General features: G+C 51.6%; 7 protein-coding genes across 7 annotated transcripts; 5 read left to right on the top strand and 2 right to left on the bottom strand.

Moving 5' to 3' along the window:
- Positions 1 to 3,505: 3,505 nt before the first annotated feature.
- NCS57_01358600 (uncharacterized protein) lies at positions 3,506 to 4,582 on the top strand (the record flags this gene model as incomplete). Its single annotated transcript, XM_053063216.1, has 1 exon — positions 3,506 to 4,582. One exon carries the CDS (start codon positions 3,506 to 3,508, stop codon positions 4,580 to 4,582), a length of 1,077 nt encoding a protein of 358 aa, XP_052906549.1.
- Positions 4,583 to 5,308: 726 nt separating this feature from the next.
- On the bottom strand, positions 5,309 to 6,958 carry NCS57_01358500 (Ornithine aminotransferase; the record flags this gene model as incomplete). The annotated part of the gene is made up of 5 exons (XM_053063215.1): positions 5,309 to 5,987; positions 6,129 to 6,282; positions 6,330 to 6,590; positions 6,647 to 6,755; positions 6,827 to 6,958. 5 exons carry the CDS (start codon positions 6,956 to 6,958, stop codon positions 5,309 to 5,311), a joined length of 1,335 nt encoding a protein of 444 aa, XP_052906548.1.
- A 1,580-nt stretch (positions 6,959 to 8,538) lies between these two features.
- NCS57_01358400 (Zn(2)-C6 fungal-type domain-containing protein) lies at positions 8,539 to 10,043 on the top strand (the record flags this gene model as incomplete). The annotated part of the gene is made up of 2 exons (XM_053063214.1): positions 8,539 to 9,168; positions 9,225 to 10,043. The coding sequence occupies 2 exons, from the start codon at positions 8,539 to 8,541 to the stop codon at positions 10,041 to 10,043; spliced, it is 1,449 nt and encodes a 482-aa protein (XP_052906547.1).
- Positions 10,044 to 12,232: 2,189 nt separating this feature from the next.
- Positions 12,233 to 13,201, top strand: NCS57_01358300 (NmrA domain-containing protein; the record flags this gene model as incomplete). Its single annotated transcript, XM_053063213.1, has 1 exon — positions 12,233 to 13,201. Exon 1 carries the CDS (start codon positions 12,275 to 12,277, stop codon positions 13,199 to 13,201), a length of 927 nt encoding a protein of 308 aa, XP_052906546.1. The 5' UTR covers positions 12,233 to 12,274.
- Positions 13,202 to 13,539: 338 nt separating this feature from the next.
- On the bottom strand, positions 13,540 to 17,096 carry NCS57_01358200 (uncharacterized protein; the record flags this gene model as incomplete). The annotated part of the gene is made up of 9 exons (XM_053063212.1): positions 13,540 to 14,096; positions 14,151 to 14,257; positions 14,320 to 15,348; positions 15,407 to 15,494; positions 15,549 to 15,633; positions 15,686 to 15,769; positions 15,826 to 16,089; positions 16,159 to 16,599; positions 16,860 to 17,096. 9 exons carry the CDS (start codon positions 17,094 to 17,096, stop codon positions 13,540 to 13,542), a joined length of 2,892 nt encoding a protein of 963 aa, XP_052906545.1.
- A 1,800-nt stretch (positions 17,097 to 18,896) lies between these two features.
- Positions 18,897 to 20,879, top strand: NCS57_01358100 (GH16 domain-containing protein; the record flags this gene model as incomplete). Its single annotated transcript, XM_053063211.1, has 7 exons — positions 18,897 to 19,161; positions 19,212 to 19,343; positions 19,403 to 19,455; positions 19,505 to 19,578; positions 19,627 to 20,272; positions 20,355 to 20,542; positions 20,723 to 20,879. The coding sequence occupies exons 1-7, from the start codon at positions 18,975 to 18,977 to the stop codon at positions 20,877 to 20,879; spliced, it is 1,437 nt and encodes a 478-aa protein (XP_052906544.1). The 5' UTR covers positions 18,897 to 18,974.
- Positions 20,880 to 22,324: 1,445 nt separating this feature from the next.
- Positions 22,325 to 25,220, top strand: NCS57_01358000 (uncharacterized protein; the record flags this gene model as incomplete). Its single annotated transcript, XM_053063210.1, has 3 exons — positions 22,325 to 22,589; positions 22,652 to 24,477; positions 24,534 to 25,220. The coding sequence occupies 3 exons, from the start codon at positions 22,325 to 22,327 to the stop codon at positions 25,218 to 25,220; spliced, it is 2,778 nt and encodes a 925-aa protein (XP_052906543.1).
- Between the last annotated feature and the right edge of the window lie 442 nt (positions 25,221 to 25,662).

Below are 25,662 nucleotides of genomic sequence, written 5' to 3'. Positions count from 1 at the left end.
GCCCATCCCCGCTCCCATCAAGGTGGCTTTCTCCGTATCGAAAACGTCTTCGGCTTGGGCACCGTACGGCCCGTCCATTCTCAGCGACGTTATCTACTAGCCATTTTGTAGGGCGACCTCGTAAACGGCCGCTGGATCCACTGAAGCCTCTTCGAAGACCCTGGATAGTCTTACATTGCATCATTTGCATGCAAGGGAAATGACTAAAGAAAAAGAGACTACTATGCTAGCATTAGGATATGATGCTATGAAGTGTCGACATTGCCATTCTTGATATAGTTGAAGGCCGGCCCTTAATGGGACAACTAAGCGGATAGATAGAAAGAAGGATGTCTCGAACTGAACTACGGAAGCCAGCTGGGACGGGACGTAGAAGGCAGGGTGATGACACTTACTAAAAATGTTAATATCTCAAGTGCAATTACTTATACCCGTTCATCATTCCCACCTCGGACGTATTTACCAAGCGCCGTACTACCTCTGAGTATAACCTCTGGCCGCAGCGGCATTTAAGCCACCATCGGATTTGCCCTATTGTGTTTTTGCGCGGGGCGGTTAGGAACTTTGGTGACTGATGACGGATGGGGATGGATATTCATTTAAAAGAATATCTAATTTTCATGCTTAGCCTTTTCGAGATTATTAGTTACGTATTATGAAGTTATCGGATTATTTCGTCTAAGCCTCTACCTCCACGAGATCCACGAGAGCCTTTTTCCTTCCACAGGCCTATTCCATCTAATCCCTAGACATCCATCCTATAAGTTGACCATCATGCCGCCAGCCATCTCAAGCTTGCAGCCGCAAATACGGCAAGCATGTGAGCCATGCCGGTAAGTACATTTTGCCTTGAGAGTGCACCGCGGCCTCTGCAAAACTCACCGTCCACCAGCCGCAAGAAGACGAAATGCACGGGAGAAAGGCCGACCTGCTCTTACTGCAAGCGTCTCAAAACTGAATGTTTCTATATGCCAAGAGGTCGATCATGTGCTCAAGGGCTCGGAAAAAGGGAAGCCATCGACACGTTGTAAGTCGCGGGTTTCCAAGACAAAAGTGGAAGCTCATTATAATCAGGACCAGACCGACTAGAACAAGGGCGCGAAGGCATCAAGAATCTAATCTTAACTCTATTCCGGGGCCCATCAATAGTTCTAACACTGTTGTTAACCCTCTACTGGGCTCAGCAATATCCATGGCTACCCAGTTCGAGGCTTCACCTTGCATGGCATCGTCAAGCCATTCGCCCACAAGACCCGTGTCCTCATATTCTCTCAGGTCATCTGGCCGTCTTCCAGATGCACTTGGCACGCCGCAACGATTCTCTCCATCAAGGTTCATTCCTCAATTTCTAGAACATGCCGCTCAATGTCCACTGACGTCACTTCTTCCTCAGGCCGGAGCCATCTCCTGAAGCCCTCGAGCACTTTATCGAGGTCTACCGGCTCAGACTTCACCTTCAGCCATTGCCCTTGCTTTGCCTCCAAAACCTCGCCCAACAACTTCTTACCGGACCCCGGTTTCTTTTGTGGGCTTTCATGGCTCTTATGATGAACTTTTCCACTCATGAGTTTTATGAGGATAGCGAGCCCGCTGCAAAGAACCTTTACGCGCGACTGGCAGAGGAGGCCACTATGCAGTTAGTCTTTGAGGGGGTTCCGACAATAGAGCTTACACAAGCCTTGTGTCTTGTAGCTCTAAAACATATCAGAAGTAGGTGTCTCTTGCCTTAACAGAATAGTCAAGACAAGCAGCTAATAAGATGCTCAAGCCCAGCAGCTTGCTCAAGCTTGGGTGGTCATCGGAGCTGCTTCGCGACTGGAAGCCCTGTGCGCCCTCTCGAATGATAGTAGCCCGGCTTCTGAAGGCGACTCCATCTCTAGGGCTCACTGGAGTGTTTTTTCGCTTGAAAGAATCTTCATCCCTTTCACATCAAACATTACAGCCATTCGCGTTCCTGATTATCCTCTCAGCGCACCGTTGCCCCCTCCCCCTTTATCCGCCAATGGATATGATACTAGTTCAAATGGGCAGGGTTCAGGATCCAGATTAAAGGATATTGGGATCAATGGGCATGGTCTCCGCATTATCGACATCTGGGGTAAAATACGATGTTACCTACACCGATTACGGCAGGGCATGGTCGAGAAGCCATGGTCGCCCGAATCAACCCACACGAGATTATGTGTCGAGATGGTTGAGTATGAAGCCCAGCTCAACACGCAATATTTCTTATGCAACGCGTCACTACCTGACCGAACCACAGTAGAAGTGTCCCAGAACCGTGAGTACTGGAACCCTTGGATAACGAGTCAACTTCTCTGGCACGCTTGCCACGTTATCCTCAACCATCCGTTTATCCACACATTTCTGCTGCGTTCTCCCGAGGGCATCCCTCCATCCTGTCTATTCCTTCAGCAGAGAGCGGACCTAGCCATATACCACACAGGCTGGCTATTTCGAATCCTTGAAGAATGCCGTAACCTGACAGACGTAGTCGATCCGATTATCACCGATGCGATTGCGGCAGCTTCGACAGCACTGTGGCTATTCCAGTTCTCCAGAGATACAAAGGTGTCTCGAAGGGCTCAAGAGAACTTGGCTAAATGCGATGCATTTTTGAATCATGTGGCCCAGACTTGGCCACACATTTCCCAAAAGGTGGGCAATGCATCCTACTTTACCGGCGCTAGGAAAGATTTCTAGATCGAAAGGGCTAACAAGGATGGACAGCTGAACACATTGAGAAAGCTTCAAGCTTTGGCTGGGTCGATCCGCCTACAGAGTTCGGATCAAGACACGACAATTAGTTTCCAGCCCGCATGGTTCTGGGAGCTTTTGGATCCGAAAATTTGCAACAATACGCAGAATGGCCTCCAGAAGGTTAAGAAGCTCTCTACACAGAGACTAGGGCACAGTGGCGACTCGAGGATATGCCTCAAGAGCCACTTTGTCATGCCGTTGGATGAAGACGAACACCTACTCCGGGGAGAGCAACCGTCAGACTCCCATATGAACATAGGAGACTCTCTATTCGTCATTCCGGAGGAGTTGGAATTGTTCGATATTGATTCATTGTCGCTTGATTTTCTTCACAATAGCTCATGGCAGCCAGGGCTATAACAGCCGAGGTACTCCATCTCTGAGACCCGTTGAAGGATGGAGAAGACGATTCTCAGGAAGCACAATTCGTCGCAGGGCCGCTCGCGGCTCAAAATAGGACGAATCTCATCACACAAAGCGGTCGTAAAACCGGGGACGGAGCCTTGTGGGTACGGAACCTTGTGGGTACGGAGGAAGTTGATGGAGCGACAGGTACAGAGACTGGGCTTCCAGGTTAATTCATTGGATGGCGGGACGGAGAGAAGCTCCTTTCTCACTGACAGGGACTTCTTGGTCGTGCCCTTGTTTCATTATAAATACCCATGCCAACTAGTATCATGTATCCAACGCCCCTATCACTTCAGTTCAGCCCATCCCCTTCTCATCCATCCCGTCAATAACTACCATGACACAAACAAAAGAGATCGGAAAAAACTGCGTCGTCACCGATAGAGGCGGCATCGTGGAGAACATTCATCATGTTCATGTCGCAGTTACCGACTCCCAGGGCAACGTCCTCTTTGCCATTGGCAACCCCTCGAGAGTCACCCTCGCTCGATCCGCAGCCAAACCAGCCCAGGCTATCGCCGTCATTGAGACCGGCGCCTTTGACAACGCGGGTTTCAGTGAGGCCGACCTCGCTCTCATGTGTGCTTCTCATAGCTGTGAAGACAGACACATCGACCGAGCCAGGAAAATGTTGGCCAAGGCTGGTGTACACGAAGAACAATACCGCTGCGGTGGCCATGCCTCCCTATCCGACCCCGTCAACAAACGTTGGATTAGGGCGGGAATCGAGCCGTCAGGAGGCATATACAACAACTGCTCCGGCAAGCATGCTGCTATGATGGCTGGTGCTCTTGCTCTAGGCTCCAGTGTCGAGGACTACCACCTTCCAGATCACCCGATGCAGACTTTGGTGAAGCAAGTAATAGAGGATCTTTGCCCTGATCCTACCCATATCCAATGGGGAATTGATGGCTGCAATCTACCTGCTCCTGCATTTCCTCTCTCCTATTTGGGGCGCATCTACGCCCTCTTCGCAGCGGCGGCGGATCAGGATGAACAGAAGGAGGAGTCTGGTTCACGAACCAAGAACCTCTCACGCGTGTTTCATGCCATGGCAAACCATCCAGAATGTGTAGGAGGAGACGGGAGGTTCTGTACAGAGCTCATGGAGGTATACCAGGGACAGTTGATCGGCAAGCTAGGTGCCGATGGTTGTTACGGAGTCGGCATCCGCGAGTCTGAGCAGACCAGACGCCTAGGCGCACGCGACGCACTGGGCATCGCAGTCAAGGTTGATGACGGAAGTATCGAGATTCTCTACGCAGTGGTCATGGAGGTGTTGGAGCAGCTCGATATTGGTACGCCAGAAATAAGACAATCCCTGGGAAAATGGCATCACCTGGAGAGGAAGAACACAATGGGCATTAAGACGGGATCTGTGTATCTAGATATTAAGCTAGAGGCGGTTTCATAGAACAACCAATGGAGGTCCTTCTCCCCGTTTCTAACTAGAGCTAATAACAATACTAGCACGAGCCCGTCTCAACGGGAGGTGAGATTATCTTGACACTGAGTTTCTCAACGAATATATTCTTACACCCATAACAGGGTCATAAATTTGCAGGACCAGAAGCTTTTTTATAGTCGGCTGACTGTCTCCCATCCAAATGTCTCCGGAGTCCTGTTCTCTTGTAATCAATGGCATCCCTAAAGAGACCGTCGCTTATAACAGCACAAGACACAGTTGCCAATACATGACGGCATTGAAACCCAATACCATAAGACACTGTAGATTATACCCATGGTCGGTTAGCGGTACGGCAGAAGATGGCGCATGTTTGCCATGAGGGGCCATGACAACGAATTCGGCACGGCGAATCCCACTGCGCCCTTTCTTCATTATCCCCACCATCGTCATGTCCTCGATCTAGTTTATTCTAGAGGTTCGATCTTCTGGCTCAGTTATTACATCGAGGGCCGGGCTTCAGAGTCAACTTCTTTGCCTCTGTTGCCGATACACTCTTTTCATGCAAGAAAGACGATCTAAAAGCAAAGACACAAAGAGAAACAACAGTTCATAAGCTACTAGGAAATAAAATATTTGCGTGAAACTTGAATGTTACTAATACTTCCTAAGGTGCTTTATACTCGAGCCCTGAATGAGGTTCAGGCGATGATTCTACCTAACATGATACCCCTTCTAGTACCCCCCGTGCTTAGCATCATCGGACGGATGGGTAGAGCCAGGAATATCTCCGTACGACTCAATCTCATCCATCACGTTTGTCAAGATACTCAATCCCTTCTCCAGCTCCTCGTCGGAGATGGTCAACGCCATGTGCACACGAATGGCGGCTTTGGTGGGATAGATGAACAGCCCCTTCTGCCACGCAAGTCTCGCAACACGACGAGGGGTGACAGTGCCATACTTTTGCTCGGTCGCAATGCTCATGTCGGCGCCTCGAGAGGTGACATACTTGATCCATGGGTAGTTCCACTTGGATGTAGCCTCCTTCCACTTGGCTTCAATCGCGAAAGCCTTTTCGCAAAGCTTCTCCTCATCGTAGATCTTCAAGGCTGCGGTGGTGGCTGCAACAGCTGCAGGGGCCATGGTAAAGGTACCTCCAGTTTGGAACGACTCAACAAGTGACATGGCCTGGTTGTTTCCAAGAATGTATGAAGCCGGGAACGCTCCGCCAGTGATGGACTTGCCCAGAGTAATCATATCAGGCTTACTCTCAGGACCCAGCCAATCACTGCAGAGGAACTTTCCAGTCTTGGCGGAACCCATTCGTATCTCATCAGAGATGAAGAGAATGTTGTACTTTTTGCACAGCTGGCGGACTCCGCTGGCAAAGTCGATCTCCTCCTGAAAGGTACTAGATGAAGAGTCAGCGTTATCATTGAATGGTGAAAAACATCACCGATACCAAGGCCAGTCTGGTGCGACCAGGCTGCTGATGAGCAGGGATAACAGAGCGATCATGGTCCGGGCTAAGAAAGACAAAGATGGCACTTACGGCAGCTTTCCATGGATACACTCCATAATGACGCCACTAATTCGGCCATGGAACTCCTCAAACACAGCCTCAAAGTCTTCGACGTGGCCGTATCGGAGCAGCTCGCCCGTCCGGGGGTGTCGGTTGGTGATATTCTTACTAAACACGGCGTAGCCTAGCAAAGTTAGCACTTGCCAAAAGACGTCCGACAATGATGCTAGCCTTCTTGGCTCCCAGGGGTCATAATGGGCCAGATGCCGGAGGTCAAGCCATGGTAATTGTCAGAGGTTCCAAGAACGAGAACCTCCTCTGGGTCAATTCCCTTGTGTACAATACCCCACTTGCGAGCAATTTTGCAAGCAGTATCAGCAGCTTCAGCGCCTGAAACCATGGCTGTCACCTTGTCGTAGCCAAATCGCTCACAAAGCTCCTTGGCCAATTTCGGCCATCCGGCGTAATGAGTAGACATGTTGATAAGGGTAGCTAAAGCACAGGAGTTAGCTGGACCAGGAGAAACACAAAGAAATTTGGAGGTTCACTGTTTCGCATGGTTTCGACAACAGCCTCGATCAGCTTGGGGTGGCCATGTCCAATGTTGGTGGCACTAAACATGGTGACAAAGTCGATGATTTCCCTTCCATCGACATCCTATCAGTGAGGCGGAAGATCCCAATGTTAGTCGTCAAATTCAAGAACTGATACAGGCTGGGGTCACATACAATGAGGGTGGAACCCTTGCCTGACACAAGGAAGCCTGGAGTGGGCGCGAAACCACCGACGGAGTACTTCTCCTCAAGCTGCAGCAGCTCTTGGGCAGCGTTAGAGAGGGGTTCGCCAGACTTAGTAGACATCTTGTTGGTATGTTATTTGATTACAAAGAAAGCTTTGATCTGTTTCATTCTAGAGAGCCCAGATTATCATGTTGAGAGCAGCAAGGTCAGTTATATAGACATTTTCGACTTCAAACATCCACCCTCCTCTTTCCATTTTCTTCTCAGGCAAAATTCAAAGCGGTGCATCCACATGGTAATCGAAACTCGCCCACACGTGTTGGGAAAACGGCATCAAAGACTTGTCTGGGACCCTTCGCAGATCTCCAAGTGCCATGAGCGCGCATATCGAACAAGCAGGGGAATGTTCAGCCAATCCAACAGGGACCAAGCGAGGGAATCCACAGATAAAGGCGCTTAGTGGATAAACGCGTTAAAGACAATGCGAGCTGATAACCTAGCGGGCCTGAAGCCAGCCCTAATAGTCCTTAGCGAGGGTTTATCACCGCCAAGATGTTACTGTATGACGTTGATGGCGCGCATGACTAAATTAGCGCCTCGGTTAATAAGTCTCGAAATGGGAACAAATCCCCCAACATCCGAAAAGGTGACGATAGGGTAGGTAGCATTCACAAAAACATCCGCCTCGTTCGACGGAGCGTTCCATGGCCACAAGCTCAATCTTGCGATGGTACGTTCCGAATAGAATGCAATCTCCAATTCGAAGTGTTTAGAAGACTATCTTTCTGATGCTTATCAAAAGCAACGTTGAATGATGTAAACACGATGCGAGACGGCATCCTGACCAAAAAACATATCATCACCACCAGCCTCACTCAAACCTCAGACTTGACCTTCACAATTGTTTTGGCATTTTACCAAGTCCACAAATCACTACCTTCAAAATCGCCCCACCCAGCTTCCAGACCCCCGTGCACGTCACCCACATAGATAACCTCGATTTTAAGGGTCGTCGCATCCTCGACGGGCGTCGAGTAATCACCACGCCGAACGGGGCCAAGAACCTCGCCCAGAGGGCTGGTGTCGTGGCCATCAAGTGGTGGGAGACCTTGACTTTACTTTCCCCTTCCATGGAAGTGATTGGGATATTATTGAAGTTCCATGCACATATCTTCCAGGCGGCGAGGTCACCGGCTTCATTCTTCGCACCGAGGCATTTGGAATGAGCCCTGACGGAATGCCAAACGCCGTATACTTTACCGGCGATACAGTGCTGATGCCGGTGCACGCCGAGATGAGCAAAAAATTCCACATCGTCGTCGCCATCATGAACATTGGAGACGCACGAATTCCACTCCATGGACAGGATGAGCCTTTGCAGATTACAATGGGAGGCAAAGATGCGGCAAAGCCGTTCCGTCAGCTTCAAGAAGAGATTCTTGTGTCCATCCACTAGCATCACTTCGCTCAGTTCGGCACTGAACTGCGAAAGGTTTTTGAGGAGGAGGGCATATATGACAAGATTGCTGGTTGGAGCCTGGACAGAAGCAATGAGTTATCTAGGTACCTACGTAGCTTAGAGAGGTAAAGTAGTAATGCACTTAGTGGGAGAGAGGCTATCGGCCCAGGATGAACCCCGCGCTCTCGTTCCACGCCCGTTCACCCGCAGACTCTTCCTCTCACCCATCACCACATTATCAATGGATTTGACCTCTGACGTCAGGCGCACTCGTCGGGCCTGCAAACGGACAAAATCAGGATGCTTGCCCTGCAGGAGACGACGCAAGAAATGCGACGAGATCAAGCCAGAATGCTCAGGGTGTCTCCGGAACCAGCTCATCTGCGCGTGGCCATCCCGCGACCCCGCAACCCCGGCCATCCAGAGCGTTGCCAGCATGACAGAACGAAATCTCTCATCGATGCCCCATATTCAAACTCAGATTAGACAGTCTACAAGCGATACGACCGATGTCTTGGCAGCGCCGCTCTCCTCCCTTCCTCCTGCATTCCGTGGCGTCGAGGCCGCGTCATTACTCGATTCCTTCACCGAGTTGACTGCGCCTCGAATGGTTGGCAAAGGAGACATTGAGAATCCATTCATCACGTATAATATCCGCGTGTCAATGCATAGTACCGCTCTACAGCACGCTATCCTGGCAGTCAGTTCGTGCCACCGTGCCTACTCGGAGCCGGCCTTCTCTCTCTCTTCTCGTGATCACTACGCGGTGGCCTTGCGGAGCCTCAAAGTGGGTATCACCAAATGGAATACTTGCAGCGTACAAGACCGGATCGCCCTCTCGGCATCTTGCCTGACCCTCTGTTGGTACGAGGTAAGTCTCTCAGCCCTCTACATGTCGTATGAGCATGGGCTGATGTTCGGGGATAGGTGATTGATGCCGACATCCGGGGCTCATTATACTACCACCTGCGGGCCAGTGGGTCGATGATTAGTGACCTGCGCAAAGATGAAAGATGCCGTGATGAGAACTTCCTAGGCTTCTTTTCTGAGCAATTCTCTTATCTCGCTATCGTCGCCAACATTGGTATTGGCCAAGCCTCCTCAGATCGCCTGCTCGACCCACGATCTCTATCCCAGCCACTGCACACCCTTAACCAGGACAGTCCGATATATGGGTTCATGTTCGGGTGCTCGCATGCCTTGTTCGAACTGATCCCCCGCATTGCGCGTCTCTCAAGTAGGTTCAGAGCTCGGAGGGATAGCTCAAGTGTCGTCCAAAAGGAATATGACTCCATCTTTTCGGCCATCAACAGCTGGTTACCGAACAGCCCAAGCGATGACCCAGGATACGAACTGGCAGGCGAAATGTACCGAGCTGCATGCCTCGTTTTCCTACGTACCTCGATGAAAGGGCATGAGTATCTGGAAGTTGAACTGTACAACCAGGTCGAGCCCAGCATCGCTCTTTTTCTGGAAAGTTTTAAGCAGCTGTCTGGTGAATCACCACCCTGGACTACATTCATGTGGCCAACGCTCGTAGTTGGGTCCTGCATGAGGGAAGAATCACAGCGAGAGACTCTGCTGCAGCTTTTGGGCAACTCGAATCTGCGGATGCAAACAGTGGATAGTACCGCTCATTGGTTATCTCTTCACTGGGAAAAGGTGGATAAGGATGTACACTTGTATGGTATTGATGGGCTTGAGAAGACGATGAAGGAACAAGGGCTCGACCCTTGTGTAGGATAGTGCCGTCATTAAACCGCCCATCGAATGACGCCCGCATCATTCTATGGGATCAAGGCAATTTCCTTCACAGCGTCTCTTATCTTCAGTTACTTGACCATCTTCGAATCATAGCGGTCTAGTATTCAAAATTGCCCCATTCGCTTATTGCCTCCGATATACCCTTTGTTCCGTGCTATCGCAGTCAATCAACTCGTCTAGTTGTCGGCTCATTTCTTATCAGTGAGCCCCTGATTAACGCGTTTAACCCATCTCTTGCTCTGATAGCGGCGTTTAGATAACACCTATTGCTGAAGTCTGGAACAAGACCAAACCTGGGCCCTTTGGCGTTTTGTGTTGAGCCTTGCTGAACTTGATCTGTGCAAACTGTTGTGTGTCGTCAGCGTAAGGAGACATCATGGCAAATGACGGGGCTTTTGCGGTTGCGGGAATGCTATCTTACACTGGGGTTTCTGCATTGGCTTTGTTATAAGATGGAGTCCGTGGCCGTGATCGATCGTAATTGCAGTCACTTTCACGAAGCCGACTTGGAGCAAATGAGTCTTGAACAGCATGTCCCGTGAGTCGACATAGCATATTAGTGAGGGTCTCAACCAGCTATTAACCCTAGAAATATCCAAAAGTAACCTTGGCAAAGATGTCGCCCTCGACTTGGACGCATCTCTGGATCCGCACCTTGTGGTCGAACGAGGCGAGACAGTCGTAGTCAATCACCTGAAACCGAAGCGAAATATTAGCGCCCTTCGAATCATTGCCATAGGCTTCAATATTTTCAATAGCTGGCTTGCCATCGCTGCCAGTCTGTCCGTCGCAATCGCCAAGGGAGGCACGGTTAGCATCATCTACGGGGTTCTGATAACATTCTTCCTCTACACCTGTGCTGCTTTGACCTTGGTAGAGCTGGCTGCTATCTACCCGACGGCTGGGGGGCAGTGCTCTCTTTCGAGCATCCTCGCACCGAAGAAGGCAAACAAGTTCATCCCTTATGCCTGTGGAATGATAGCCATGTCCTCATGGGTTGCTACCAATGCGAGTGTCAACATCGTCGGAGCTCAAATGATCACGCCGCGAGTCCAATGCTTTCTTGACTATGTTCGGCAGACGTGGCATGTCTTCTTGATCTACCAATGCTTGTTTCGACCATCGGGATCGGCTTCTTCACTGCATCCGTCTGTAGTGTTAGCATGTCTTACACAATTACAGACTTGGAGTCCCTTCTCAATGACTTGTAGGTTTATTTTAGCCAACCATTCCGTTTTTCTACCAAGCTTAAATGTTTAGGATGCCGATTTACAAGTTTTGGCGCGTAGCAACTCAGTCGACCGGAGCTGCCACGGCCTTAATCATCGCGCTACTTATCATCTCCATCGTCATCATAATCTCGACCCAGCAAACATGCTCACGATTGATCTGGGCAATGGCTTGAGATAACGCTGTTGTCTCCTCCAAACCCCTCCCCAACGTTGGGTAACGTTCCAATGGCCGCATTGCTCCTCCAAGGTTTCCTTGTCTTGTAAGGATGCACATACCTGGGCTCCTTGGCCGCGTTCAACATCCTCGTTGGACCAGGAATTTTCCTTCAGATGATCTCGTTTGCCATTCCTGCGATCCTTCACATCTGCAGCAAGAAGTCGTCGAATACTCTCAACCGGCCCTTCAAACTCCAGATTCCTCGGTCATTCTAGCTGAGGTTGGGATTATGAGCCTCATCAACTGGATGATTTATGCGAGAAAGCATTACCAAGGTCCTCGCGTAGAGTTTATTGAGGAGGGACAGCCGTATTCGTCCACAAGAGTTGTGTTGGAAGCAGTTTGGTCGTTGTCACCCAGAATGGGGCCTGCATCCTTATCACAGGAATCGACACATTGTAACCTGACTTGTGCTGCTTAATACATGATTCAAGAACTCTTTATAGAGAATATCTCTACCAAAAACAAGGGCCCACTTTTGGCTGAGCTTGCTTGTCTTCTTTCTCGGCCAGCCAATAGACTTCACCAAGTACGAGTTATTACACCATGAACTCTATAGCAAGGGGCGAATGCCTGTTACCGAGTCTGGGTGGTAAGCTGATGTCAGCTTACCTACCTACGTGTGAGTTAATTATTCAGCCTAATTACGAAACAATGACAACACTCAAATACTTAAGGCTTAGACTGAGAAGCATGAAGAATAATTCCTAGAATCCTCTATACACAACCACTATCTACTCATCCCCTTACCCCCGAAACCTACCATGGCCCAAGTTCAAGGACGAAAAATCACTATCCTAGGCGCAGGCGGTAGCCTTGGGTCCCCAACGCTCAGAGCCCTGCTCGCCAAGGACGCGCACATCATCACAGTGGTCCAGCGGCCTGAGTCGTCCAGCGAATTTCCCTCTGGCGTCACTGTTAAGACTGGAAACCTTGAAGACGAAACCTTCCTGGCGGATATCTTCAAAGGTCAAGATGTCGTCGTCTTGATGCCTCCTCTCTCGCATATCGTTACCTTGCAGGAGCCTGCTGTTCGTGCCGCTGCGAAGGCGGGTGTTCCCTACCTTTTGCCTTCAGAGTACGGCCCGGATCCTTTCGCCACAAAGCTTATCGAAGAGAATGGACTACTACAGGCTAAAAAGAAGATCCGTGACCTTATTGACGAACTCGGCGTCAGTAGCTGGATATCGGTCACGGTTGGCGTATGGCTGGATGTCAACCTTAGCAATGGCCTATGGGGCATTGATGCCAAGGGCCGCAAGGCAACTCTCTACCCTGGGGCTGGCGGTAGAGTCACGACATCCAGCATCACACACACTGGCGAGGCTATTGCGGCGGTGCTGAGTTTGCCAGAGACTGATCTGGCGAGCTATAAAAAGCGGGCTGTCTACGCTCCCTCCTTCCATACCACACACCGGGAGATGTTGGATGCTGTGCAGCGCGTCACCAAAACAACGGATGCGGACTGGGAAATCACATCACGGGATGTTGGTGACTCCCTGAAAGAGTTTAACGAAAGAATTGGCCAAGGGGATATTGTGGCTTCGTATCAGAAGTTTATCCTCACGCATTTGCTGGATGGCTACGGGGGCAATATCGAGCACAAGGTTGACACGAAGTTACTTCAGAAATTGGAACAAGTTGGACTAAAAGAGGAGGATATTGAGACGGTGGTTAAGAGAATATTATAGTACCCAAGAGTCTATTATTGCCGGAGATTCTGCTATTAAAGAAAGTATCTCGCTTATAACCCATTTTCCAAGCTGGCCACATTACTATTCCAACGTCGCAGCAGTGTCTGTCTAGAGGTTCAAAACTATCCGAGATCCGAATGTGCATTGGCTGAGAAAACAAGTGCCTCCTCGCCCGATTGGCAAAAAAGCCGGCGTAGCAAGATGTGAATTTTTGCAAGACTGAGGCAGACAATTCTCTTTTCTTATGACTGGGTATGTAGCCGTCGTTCTCTCCTCGCCATACATAGAGTTCAGTGGTAATGTGACAACCTCACTCTTCAGACTAGTACACCAAATCATGTCAAGCCAAGGAACAGGGGAAGAGTGAATGCACAGGACACTTGCACAGCGAGAGGGACGATAGCGTATGTGCCTGCCGAGAACTGGCCAGGGGCGATGGTCCAGCCCCAGGGTGCACCAACAGCCATGTAAATCATGCCAGCAGCGATGACGATGCAGATGAGGAAGGTGTACTTGAACCGATGCATCATCTTGTTCAGGCCGATGTAAATGCCCGTAGGACCCAACTCCTTTGATGTTGACGCCCATTCGATGTTGATGGAAAAGGCGTGACACAGCAAGGCCTTGGCACAGTTGATGCTGATGCCACCAAAGAATAGAAGCAGAAATGGCAGCCATTTGGCCGTCTCAAGAATGGCGACCCAGAATGACTTTTCTTTGAGTCGGTGACGGGTCATGCTGGTTGAGACGGAGGCGACACCGTTAAAGACAACCAGCAGAGACACCCAGATACCCCACGATGGAGTATAGAAATGGTCGAGGTCATAAAAGAACAAGCCGACGATGACATAGTTGACGAGTGTAAGAAGCATGCCAGCAGCAATAGCATAGTCTAGGTGACACTGTTAGCTCCAACCGGTCAAACGCCAAAGTGTGGTATACTCACAGGTAAAAATGTAGGCAATGATAGAGACCTTACTGGAGACTGGCATGTTACTCCAGAGGAATCGGAAGAACAGCCTGGTTACTGGCCCTTTGTAAATCCACTGGTAGCTGTGAAAACGCGATGAGTATGATGCCAACGAGGGAGGGGACTAAGAGATTAGTTGACTCACAACGGATGAAATACGAGCTCGTTACAACCATAAGCGTACTTTTCCCAACGGTTCAACTCATCGTAGACAGTCAAAGAGACACCCTCTTGGAAGCCCCCGTTGTGATAGGTGGCTAGACGACAGACCATGCCGGCCATCTGAATTCGCAAACTGATGTCGAAATCTTCAGAGACATGCGTGTCAGACCACCATTTCGTGATGCCGTCGGATCGATCAACGAATTCAACGCTCTGGATGGCTTTCCAACGAAGAAAGGCGTTGTGACCGACAAAAGGGGCGACATCACCAGTGCCAACGCCATATTTGATGGCTGTGTAGACAATGTTGGTGAAGTAGGTGATACCGTTCTCAAAGATGTTGTGAGCAACCTGCATGACACCGGAGCCATGCTGCAGAATGGCCACCTCAGGACTCTCGTGCATCTCGAGAGCCCCGTATAGTAGGCAGTCGACAGGAACGCGGGTATCGCAGTCAATGATCAAGATGATCTCACCCATACGGATATTACCCTCAGCCCAAGTCTTGCCTTCGTCAGCCTCGAGCATGTTCTGAAGCGCAACTTCATAGAGCCTGTCATCATCTTCTGCTGTCAGGCTCTCGTAAGTGCAGTCGCGAGTCTGACATTCCAGCTCCGTCAGCCGATGCAGTTCATCCTCGACGCGGTTAGAGAAAGCCAAGCAGTAGTTCATGTTGCTGGCCTTCTTGAACTTTCCCTTGCGCACAAAGCCGAGCTTGTTGGCTCGACCTTGTGGGCTGAGTTCGCTCTCGTCCTGGTTGTCCACTGCTGGGTCAATAGGGGGCGATCGCTTGAACCACGACAAGAAGCCCCCGCTCTTGTGACTTCTCATGGTTGGCAGCCGTGCACAATATCCAATACCGTTTTCACGGTAGTACTGCTTACGGGCTGCAGCCAACTCAGGCTGGATACACTGCATACCATCATCGTTGATGAAGACAGAAGCTGTGCCGCCTTGATTCTCGTAGTGCTGGATGGCGGCCATGACGGAGACCATGGTCGGAACGATGACACTGTTTGATGAGAGTCAGAAATTGGACTTGCGTTATATGATATGAGTAATTAACTTGCCCTCGGAGACCCTCCTTATATACAGGCATCTGCACTGTGATGTGTGGCAGCTCATAGTCTTGATAGCGCTTGGGGTTGGGCTTGACAGCTGTGACTTGCTTTCAGCTCTATTCAAATATGCTCTATTGGAAGATTGACTTACCGGAGTGATATTTCGAGTTTCTCAGACACATTCCAGCTGGGAGAAGGAGCTGGAAAACACTGCTCACGACAACAATGAAGAAGAACTGGACATTGGTTAGGCTGTATAAGCTGCAGGCTTCAAAGTAAAACGCGTACCAGTGACAGGAGGCAAAGAGGCGGAATAACAGCTACCAGGATGAAGCGCATCCAGTCACCGTCCCAAGTCCACTGCCGGAGGAGCTGAGGTGCATAAGGTCAGTATACAGATAAATAAAGCAACGAATCGGACAGCTCACCTTTGACACACCCACGCTCTGCGTTAGGATCACCAAGATCATTACAACGCCAATTCGGAATGAGTGTACCCTCAGAACAGGCCGTACAGGCTGTTTGCCCTCAATGTCCTCCTCCCCTTCTCCCTCACCCTCCTCGACCTTGATTGCGCGCTGATAGACTTCATCCTTCTCGTCGATGGCACCGCGGACAGGTGTGACAAGGCCTTCAACTGATTGCTCTTCGGTCTGAGCAAGCATGTTGGTCGGCATGTTTGGGCCGACAATCTGAAAAATGATACCAGGGTCAGCTACTGGCATGTCATGGGTGCTATCGACAGACGCGGTGATACTTACAAATCCCAGCATTTGCTTCTCGACATTGTGAGCTACATTGATGATGGTTCTTGGCTCATTGGACCAGATAAGAACACACCGCTCCTCGGCGATAATGCATGAGCTGGCCGAGTGCACAAGTGGCGACTGCACATCAGCCAGCCTGGCGACGATCGGGATACGGGCACCGGTACTCTCAATGACCAGGCTGGCCTGCTCTGGTTTGATGCTATCAAGAACTTGGTTGGTCACTTCAGACACCATGGAAACGACAGCACTCTCATCCAAGCGAGCAACGGCTGCCACCAGGTCCGGACTCGGATCGTCTGGAGCATAGGTATAAGAGCCGTCGGGCTTCTTGAGCGCGATGCATGTTGACGACCAGCCACTGGTAATAGCAGCGGCAGCCGGCTCATCGAACCAGCCAAGCAGAGTTGCGCGGCGAGCGATATACTTAGCAACCTACGCCATGTTAGATTTCTATGTCAGAAGAGAGACCGGTTGGTTTGTGTGTGTCGGGCGAGTAAGAGGTGTGATCGGCATTGAAACCATGACATATGACTCAAGGGAGAAGGAACTTTGATAACACATCGTGTGAGGGAAGAGAAGTGGGTGTTCCAAGACAATGATGAACTTGTTGGCCAGCAAAAGCTGCATTAGACCACTGTACGTAGGCGTAGATAGTAGAGAAAAAGGCATGGGGACGGGCTGGTAGCACTCACCATGGCTGGCTCCTTGGCCTCGGGGAGCTGCATGGCAGGCGTCCCCGAATAGGAGCTGTGTGGGGACCTAGACGGAGGAGGGTATCCTTTGAAGAGCCATTCTGGAGACTTCTGAGTAGTGGGATATGGGTAATCCCCTCCCTCGAGCTTCTTCAAAGTCTGCGTGTCGGCAGTGGGACTAGGCGGCTGAAGCACTCCCGACTCGACAAAGCGAGAGCGTGACTTTTCAGCAGCCATCGCCAAGATCTGAGAGTAAATTTGTGTCTCTTGAGGAATCTTGAGCAAAGAAATCCCTTTTCAAGCGGACTTGAAGATCTGCCTTTGGGGGGAGGGGAGTAGTGAACTCGGGGGGAAGGCAGAAAAGGGGACGAGTTGGTCAGGCCAAGAGAAGAGCAAATGTTGAACGGCATGGGTCAAGTTATGAAAACTTTTCATGGGCCTCATTCCAAAATCGTGGGTAGTAGACGTATCGAGGCTTGTTTACCATGAAAACGCCAGAGAGCAGGCTGGCCGCGAACGCGGGGCCAGCCTCGAGCTGGACTGGAGGCTGGTCTGTTCTCGGTCAACATGTAAGCCTCTAGATTACGCCAAACGGCAGCCGCGGATGTGGAAATTTGTGCAGAAGCCCTCGTATCGAGGCGGGCGAGCACGTAACCTCAACCCTGACCCGACTGCAGACCAACCGTCCGCCACCAGATACGGAGGCTGGCTGATTGCCAACTCAGCGACCCGATCCCAGCTTACGGTGAAGAAGAGCAAGCCGCCACCAGATAAGCAGAGTTTTCAAATGAACAGGACCAGGCGTTGAGAAGGCAGCATGGTTGTTACCAATGTTTGCTTGATTCTTGCAGCGATGCGATGTACTCATGCGGCGTATGATTGATCCGCCCTCGGCTAATATTAGAAAAGCGAGGCCCAAGAGGGTAGAGTCTAGACTCTAGACCAACAAGGGGCTGTATAGGGTTGCACAACATGCGTGGCCTTCAGCCTGTAATGACTCGTTCGGCAGTCTGCAGAAGCCGTTCACCTAGATCGTAAACACCTGCCGACCATGGGTTTCGCCTTGTCGTAGCTAATCTCTATCAAACTCGTTGAAGCGACCCCTGGTCTGATCCACCCACTGTTTGTCCAGGGGCGGCAGCCCTTTCAGCTGCCCTGCCCACACCCACTCATCGATCCGCCGCCGAGGCCCCATACCCAACGCAACGTGTCTATCGCTTAACGTGATTCCCGTTGGCGAGGTTGATGAGGCGCTAGGGGAAAAGATGACACTTCCGGGGTGTAACCCCACCGACCAGTAAGTAGGTACCTCGGGTGCTACCGAGACCTCGTGCTTCAAATATTGCCCACTGCCTATCATATTGGTGGTGATGACGACAGCATACGCATGGAAGATTCTTGCATTCCCACTTCACGCGCTCATGGCCTTAGATATCAACAACTCCCCGTAATTTCATGAGGAGAACAAGGAGTCAGCCACCGTAGCTGAACCGTGACAAACCGCCTTGGCTGCATCCACTCGGGCCCTGAAGCGACATCTTGGCACAGCGGGGGTTTGTTCCGTCTTGGGCTTGATTTTTCTCCAGCTTCCTTTTCAGCTTCCGGAGGCAGAACTATCAGGGTTGCAGTTTCATTGTAAGAATGCCTATCCAACATGCATGATAGCCGCTCGGGATGCCCTTGGTACCGAAGGCCCGAATCTTGGCACACGGGCCGCGTCCCCGTCTCATCACGACCGTATCTCTGGTTGAGCTTACAGGTCATATTGCAATCGTGAGAACGAGGCGATACGATAGGATCCAATGGTCTAATCGACCTCCATGCCTGTCTGCATTTCAGCCGCTTTTGGAGCCGCATATCAGGAGGTTGGCTGGAGGGGCTTACGCCATCGAGATGTCCCTTGGATTGTTTGTTGTGATTGAGCGTTGGGGAACTCGAGCTCGCCTCGAAGCATGTGCGTGAGGAAGAGTCAACAAGAAGGGAAGCCCTCTCAGAGGTCACTTCGTCCTGCTTCATATCATTAGAACTCCCTTAGACAAAGTCGAACGTCTTCACCCTTTGCTCTCTGGTGTTGGACAAGCCGAGCCTACGTACACTGGAAGCTCCACTCTTGCTATGGAAGGCTCGACGACTGTCACTTCTCCCGCCGAGGGATCGTGCTCCCGGCGGGTTAACCCCTTCGGAACCCCGGGTGATGAGCCGCCCGAGAACCCATTCTCAACTCCTGTTGCCGCAACACCTATTGCAGAGTCCTTAACGTCCCGACGGTCACCACACACTCGGAATGCTTCTACATATGAAGGTAGGCGAGCCCACGTCGTCAAGCACTAGCTTGCAGCTAATGTCGTCCAGTCGCTGGCCCTCGCAGACGCTTCAAGAGCAGTCGGCTCAAGGGCGAATTCGAGAAGCCATGGCTCGAAAAGTCCAAGAAGGAAGTCAACTGGGACAGCATCATCTTTTACACATGTATTTTTATCGGACTTGGTAAGTTGGCACGATCAGCAGTATCCGCTCGGCCAGATCATTGACAACATCCCTCTTAGGCATTGGAGGATTCCTTTGCTGGAAGGAAACTCGGGGCGTCCCCAATTATGAAGTAAGTGCCACCCAAATCCTCGAGGTATTCCAGGTCTGACTGAGGGTAGTATTGCTTGATCATGGATGATCACTTTGAGAACCTCGACAACTGGAATCATGAGGTCCAGATGGGCGGATTTGGGTATGTGCTCGAACTTATCCCTCGTACGTATCACTAACAATGGCGCAGTACTGGAACCTTTGACTGGACCACCACCGACAAGGCCAATTCGTATGTCGACGCCGAGGGCCTGCACATCGTACCCACCTTGACGCTTGAGAGCACCGAAATTACTTATGATCAGCTGGTCCACGGCCACACTGTCAACCTGACGACCGATGGACGCTCCGACGGCAAGTGCACATCTGATGAAAAAGCCACCGACGATGAATGGGAGACCCGTTGGCCATGCGCCGCCGTCAGCAACAGCACCAAGGGCCAGATCATCAACCCAGTGCGGTCAGCACGACTCAACACCAAGGGCAAGAAGACGATCCGCTATGGTCGTGTCGAGGTGACGGCACGTATGCCTCGTGGAGACTGGTTGTGGCCGGCAATCTGGATGATGCCCCAGGACAGCGTCTACGGTGAGTGGCCAAAGTCGGGTGAGATTGATATCGCCGAGAGCCGCGGCAATGACGCTCGCAAGTATTCCATGGGTGATAACCTCGTGTCGTCGGCACTTCACTGGGGCACTGCTACTGAGAATGATCGCTGGCGGAGGAGCTACGGTGAGTGGGGGGGCAAACGAGTCCGCTACACTGACGACTTCCACACCTATGGACTCGAGTGGAGTGAGAAGTACCTCTTCACCTGGCTCGACGGTCGTCTTCGGGTAAGTTGTTGCATTGGATCCATTCCATCCAGCCCTAGCAGCTACGCTCAATGTCCAGACGACCCGCTAACCCCATCTGCAGCAAGTCATCTTCTTCGACTTCACCAAGAACAAGAACCTGTGGACCTACGGCGAATTTGCCGGAGAGTCCGTCAACGGCTCGGTCCCTGTAGATCCCTGGGGCAGCACGGGTCGTCCTAATACGCCCTTTGACCAGTCTTTCTTTCTCATCCTGAACGTGGCAGTCGGTGGCACCAATGGCTGGTTTCCGTGAGTCAAATTCCCCCTTTTCAGTGGCCACCACACCTACTTCCAAGCCCCTCCCGAGATCCTGGGCACCCTCTGGCACACCCTCCTTGTCTCCAGCCACTCTCGATCCCTGCAATACGAGCCGTTATCTCCTAGCCTCGATCTGCACAGCGCCTTGGCTAACTCTAATGTTTATTTTAGCGACGCTGTTGGCGGAAAGCCGTGGGCCGACCGCAGTGAGACCCCCATGCGGGACTTTTGGAAGGCCAACGAGACATGGCTTCCAAGTTGGGGTCCCAAGGAGGAGCGCGGCATGATTGTAAGATCGGTCAAAATGTGGCAGCAAGGCCAATGCTAGTCCCGCTGTTTGTGCTGGGCATGCATGGCCTGCCAAGGTTTTCAGGCCGTCTTGGAACTGCGGAACGTCGTTATCAGGCACACCGGGGAGATGCCAAGAAGGAGAGATCAAATCTCGGTAGGGATATCACGGTTGGGGCTCTCGGCTCAGATGCCGTCATGTGGCGCTACGCTTGGCGAGCAGCCAGGGGATTTTAATCCCTGTATTGAAATCAGTCTGCGGCTTTAGGTCTTTTGGTAGCTTCGGTACTTGACTTTATCTGAAATCTCGCGTCAAATGCATTCTTCAGCGTAGATGAGACATTTTTCTCCCCTTTCTGCCTCTTTCTACCTACGCTGGCAAGTCATATCAGAGCTGAAGAGTAACCGATCTTGGCTCATCAAAGATCTCTAGCCACATCACAAGCCTGTCTTCAACGCTGCCTTTCTCTTATCTAATAACCGAGGCTGCGTCAACTGGTTCCCCGCCAACCATGCACAGCTGATGGGTAATTCGCCGCCGCGCTCTAGGCGCCAAGATTGGCTTGACAAACAATGTTTTTGCAAGGTGGGCAGCTGAGCGCCAACCCCTCCCTCCTCAGTCCTGTGCAGCAGAACTTTTGTTGGTTCTTTTCTCTTTTCTTCAATGTTGCATTGGCGATTCGCAATGACCCACCAACCGAAAGTGCCCATTCGCTATGCACACGCCTTGAAACACAACGAGCAGGGGTTCATGTTGTGTTGATACGCCCATGTGAAGCTGCAGCCAATTCATGCATCTTCGTCCGAATCTAGATACAAACATGGCCTCCTACTATGAGCCCCTGAGATCCCTGTCCTGACCAGTACAGATTGCGGCCGCGATAGTCAACACAAGAACCGTGGCTGACGCCCCTTGATGCACTTATCAGACTGAACTCTTCCTCATCCTCACACTTTTGCCAGATTGGGACCATTATGCACCAGCAGGGAGGGACCGTGAACAAGATCTGAGCGCCATCATCTAACAGGGTGCACAGCGCGTTATCCAGGGACAGCGCCGTGGCAATCACAGGGCATGCTTAGAGGACGACGAATGGTAACCCCCGTCACACGCCAGCTGCGCAGCCTGACTCGACTCTCCTGCGTTGAGGCGCCCGTACAACTGCATGATAGGAGCCGAGGCAGGACTTTGGTCTCCTCCTTGATAACCGAAGTGTGTAAGAGCTTTACGAGCTGAACCGACTTGAACTAATTATTGGAAAATGGGCGGCAAGAAGGGACCAAAATGGATAGAAAGCTACCCTAGGGAAATTATATGGCACGATGCCTAGAAAGCCACCACCAGCTAGACACATCGAATCCATGGATATATGATGAAGACATCGCTCTTTCACTCACGAGAACAACACAAACACCTTTTCTTATCCCATCACATTCGTTTAAATTCTGACATTCCCTCATAATACCCTGCGGCTTTCACTCATTATGACCGCGTTTCGTTTTGTTGCACTTGGTGCAGCGTTCCTTCACTTGACTTCGGCCAGTGTCATCCTTCGTAGGGATCTGACCCCCCCAACAAACCCCCAGGAAGGTTGGAACTATATCGGATGCTTCGTTGACAGCGTTGCCCAGCGCGTTCTCAACGGCGCTGTCCACTATGACACCACCGGCCTCACTGCTGAGAGCTGCGTCGCCTTCTGCTCTGATGCCGGTTTCGCTTACGCCGGTATGGAGTATACGGCTGAATGCTGTGAGTGAGAACCATCAACCGAGATATGGGAGATCTTGATGACTGACCATGGTGCTCTATAGTCTGTGGTAATACTAGGCCCACCAACCAGGCTGCCGAGGCTGACTGTAGCATGCCGTGCTCTGGCGACAGCAGTCAGCCCTGTGGTGCCGGCGACAGGTTAACTGTCTTTGCCAGCTCCTCTGCCACTGTGACGTCATCTGCTACTCTCTCGAGCTCTCAGACGGAGTCTAGCCTCACTGTGTCTGAGACTGAGACTGAGACTGAGACTGAGACCGAGACTGGGACCGAGTCCAGCGTCACCATATCCGAGACGGAGTCCTCTCTTCCCAGTGCCACTGGCCTGCCTGACGGCTGGGCTTATCAGGGCTGCTACATTGACCCCCCTGGACGTGCCATGACTGGTGCTCCAGGTAGCCCATCGTCTTCCATGACTCCCCAGAGGTGCATTGCTACGTGCATCGCCAACGGCTTCAAGGTTGCCGGCCTAGAGTACTCTGAGGAGTGCTTCTGTGGCAATGCGCTGAACAACGCCGCCTCCAAGACAGCTGAGTCAGAGTGCAACATGCCCTGCGCAGGTGACAGTAGTCAGATGTGCGGTGCTGGCAATCGTCTTTCCCTCTACTCAGATGGTGACTTTCCCATCTGGCCGATTCCTGTGGCCAAGGACGAGGATCTGCCTGGCGACTGGGAGTACAAGGGCTGCGTCTTTGACAATGCCAACCCCTACATCCTTGAGTGGCTCTGGGAGGATGCGCCCAACTATGACAACAGCGAAATGACCATTGACTTCTGCCTCGAGCGTTGCCAGAGGTTCGGCTACTCGGCCGCTGGTGTCGAGTACGGTCGTCAGTGCGTCTGTGGTGATCTCGGTGCCGTCGAGGCCAGGGGCGATGTCTGGAAGGACGACGGATTCTGCAGCATGCCTTGCCCTGGTGATCGCAACTATACGTGCGGTGCTGGCAACCACATCAGCTACTATGAGTGGACTGGAAGTTCACTCAACACGTTCCATTATGCATCTGGGTTTGCCGCGGGAGAGTACGACTTCTTCTCGACTGCGCCCATCGTGCCTTTGATCAGCTCCGTTGGCATCAACGACAAGGTCGTCTTTGTCGAGAAGCACGGCACATCATGGGACAACACCGAGGGCTCCTTCGAGTTTGACTACACGACCAACACCTACCGTGAGCTCGCTCTCAAGACTGACGTCTTCTGTTCGGCCTCATTTACCTTACCTGACAAGGCCGGTCGGATGATCAACATTGGTGGTTGGTCAGCCGAGTCTGTCTATGGTATCCGCTTCTTCACACCCGACTCGCCGCAAGGAGTTGATAATGGCACCAATGACTGGGAGGAGGATTACTCGCTGTTGCGCCTCTTTGATCCCCGCTGGTACCCCACTGCTATTGTTCTTTCCAACGGTTCTCTGCTCGCCATGGGTGGTGAGTCTGGCTCTGATGCCCCAATTGTACCGTCTTGTGAGGTGCTGCCCCATCCTGAAGGTGTCACTGAGTCGACCTACCTCGACTATCTCGAGCGCGCTGAGAACATTGGACGTACCAACTCGTACCCGCACTTGGCCATTCTACCCTCGGGCGACATGTTCTTTGCACAGTTCAACGAGTCACGCATTATCTCCCAGACAGACTTCCAAACCATCCGCCAGCTGCCTGATATGCCTGGCGCTGTCGACAATCCTCTGACTGGTCGCAACTACCCCCTGCAGGGAACCATGATGCTCATGCCCCAGAAGGCACCCTACACTGACCCTCTAGAGGTTCTTGTCTGTGGTGGCACTACTGCTGAACCTGGAAACGAGGCCCTTGACAACTGTGTCATCATCGAGCCAGATACCCCTGGTGCCGAGTGGACTATCGAGCGAATGGTAAGACAAGATGACCCTTACACATTCTGTTATGCACATGCTAACTCTGATGACAGCCCTCAAAGCGTGTCATGCCTACTATGATCGCCCTCCCCGACGGTCGTTACCTCATTGTCAATGGAGCCAAGGTAGGCCGCGGTGGGTTCGGACTGGCTGACGACTCCAACCTCAACGCTGTTATGTACGATCCCGAGCAGCCCCTTGGTCAGCGCATGACAGTTTTGGCCAACACCACCATCGCCCGCATGTACCACTCCGAAGGCGTTCTCCTCAGTGATGGCAAGGTGCTTATTTCGGGCTCCGATCCTCAGGACGAGGGCAAGCATCCTCAGGAGTATCGCCTTGAGTACTTCGTGCCTGATTATCTTCTGTCTGGCGCTACCCAGCCTGAGTTCACTATCGAGGATCGCGACTGGGCTTATGGTCAGAGCTACACCTTTACTCTCACCTCACCACTGACTGAGGGTGCTGCCAACATGCGTGTGTCGCTCTTGGCCTCGATCGGCTCTACCCACGGTATCACAATGGGCCAGCGCACCATGTTCCCATCCTTTTCCTGCACTGGAACCACTTGCACTGTCGAGGCGCCGCCTAACGCCTTCATCAGTCCCCCCTCCTGGTATCAGATGTTCGTCCTTGACGGACCAACTCCCTCGCATGCCATCTGGGTGAGAATTGGTGGCGATCCAGCTCATCTGGGCGATTGGCCGAACCTCCCTGGCTTCACTACTCCTGGTGTCTAAGTTACATGATGCTCCGATCAAGGAATACCTAAGCAGAATACGCACATCCGACGACGATCTCATCACCCACAACCTATGATTTCTTAGGGTTGTCGTATTTATTTTGTAATCGATCATTTTATTCATAAATCCCACATCCGTGACTACCCGCCTCCTTGAGTAACTCTTGTGATATGATATTTGAGATCTCCCGACGTCATCAAGCCCTATGGCCTCAGTGTCGGCGGATCGTTCGGGTCCGAGCTGTCATTCCTGGTGATCGAGAGAAAGGCCGGAGTAGAGTCGCCTGACATCATCGAAATCAAGGAGAGCAAAGGAAATATTTTGCTTTTTGAGCCTAATTTGAAGGGCAAGATTAATTTGAAGCCAAAGAAGGTGGCTACACGCTCTCTCACAGCCCCCATATTCCATCAAATGATCTTTGAGAATCGTGTGTTCGGCG

This window comes from Fusarium keratoplasticum, chromosome 12 (genome assembly GCF_025433545.1).
Source record: "Fusarium keratoplasticum isolate Fu6.1 chromosome 12, whole genome shotgun sequence".
In the NCBI taxonomy this organism is placed as follows: Eukaryota; Fungi; Ascomycota; class Sordariomycetes; order Hypocreales; family Nectriaceae; genus Fusarium; species Fusarium keratoplasticum.
The sequence above is the reverse complement of the archived record's forward strand: the minus strand, read 5'-3'. Positions and strand labels throughout refer to the sequence as shown.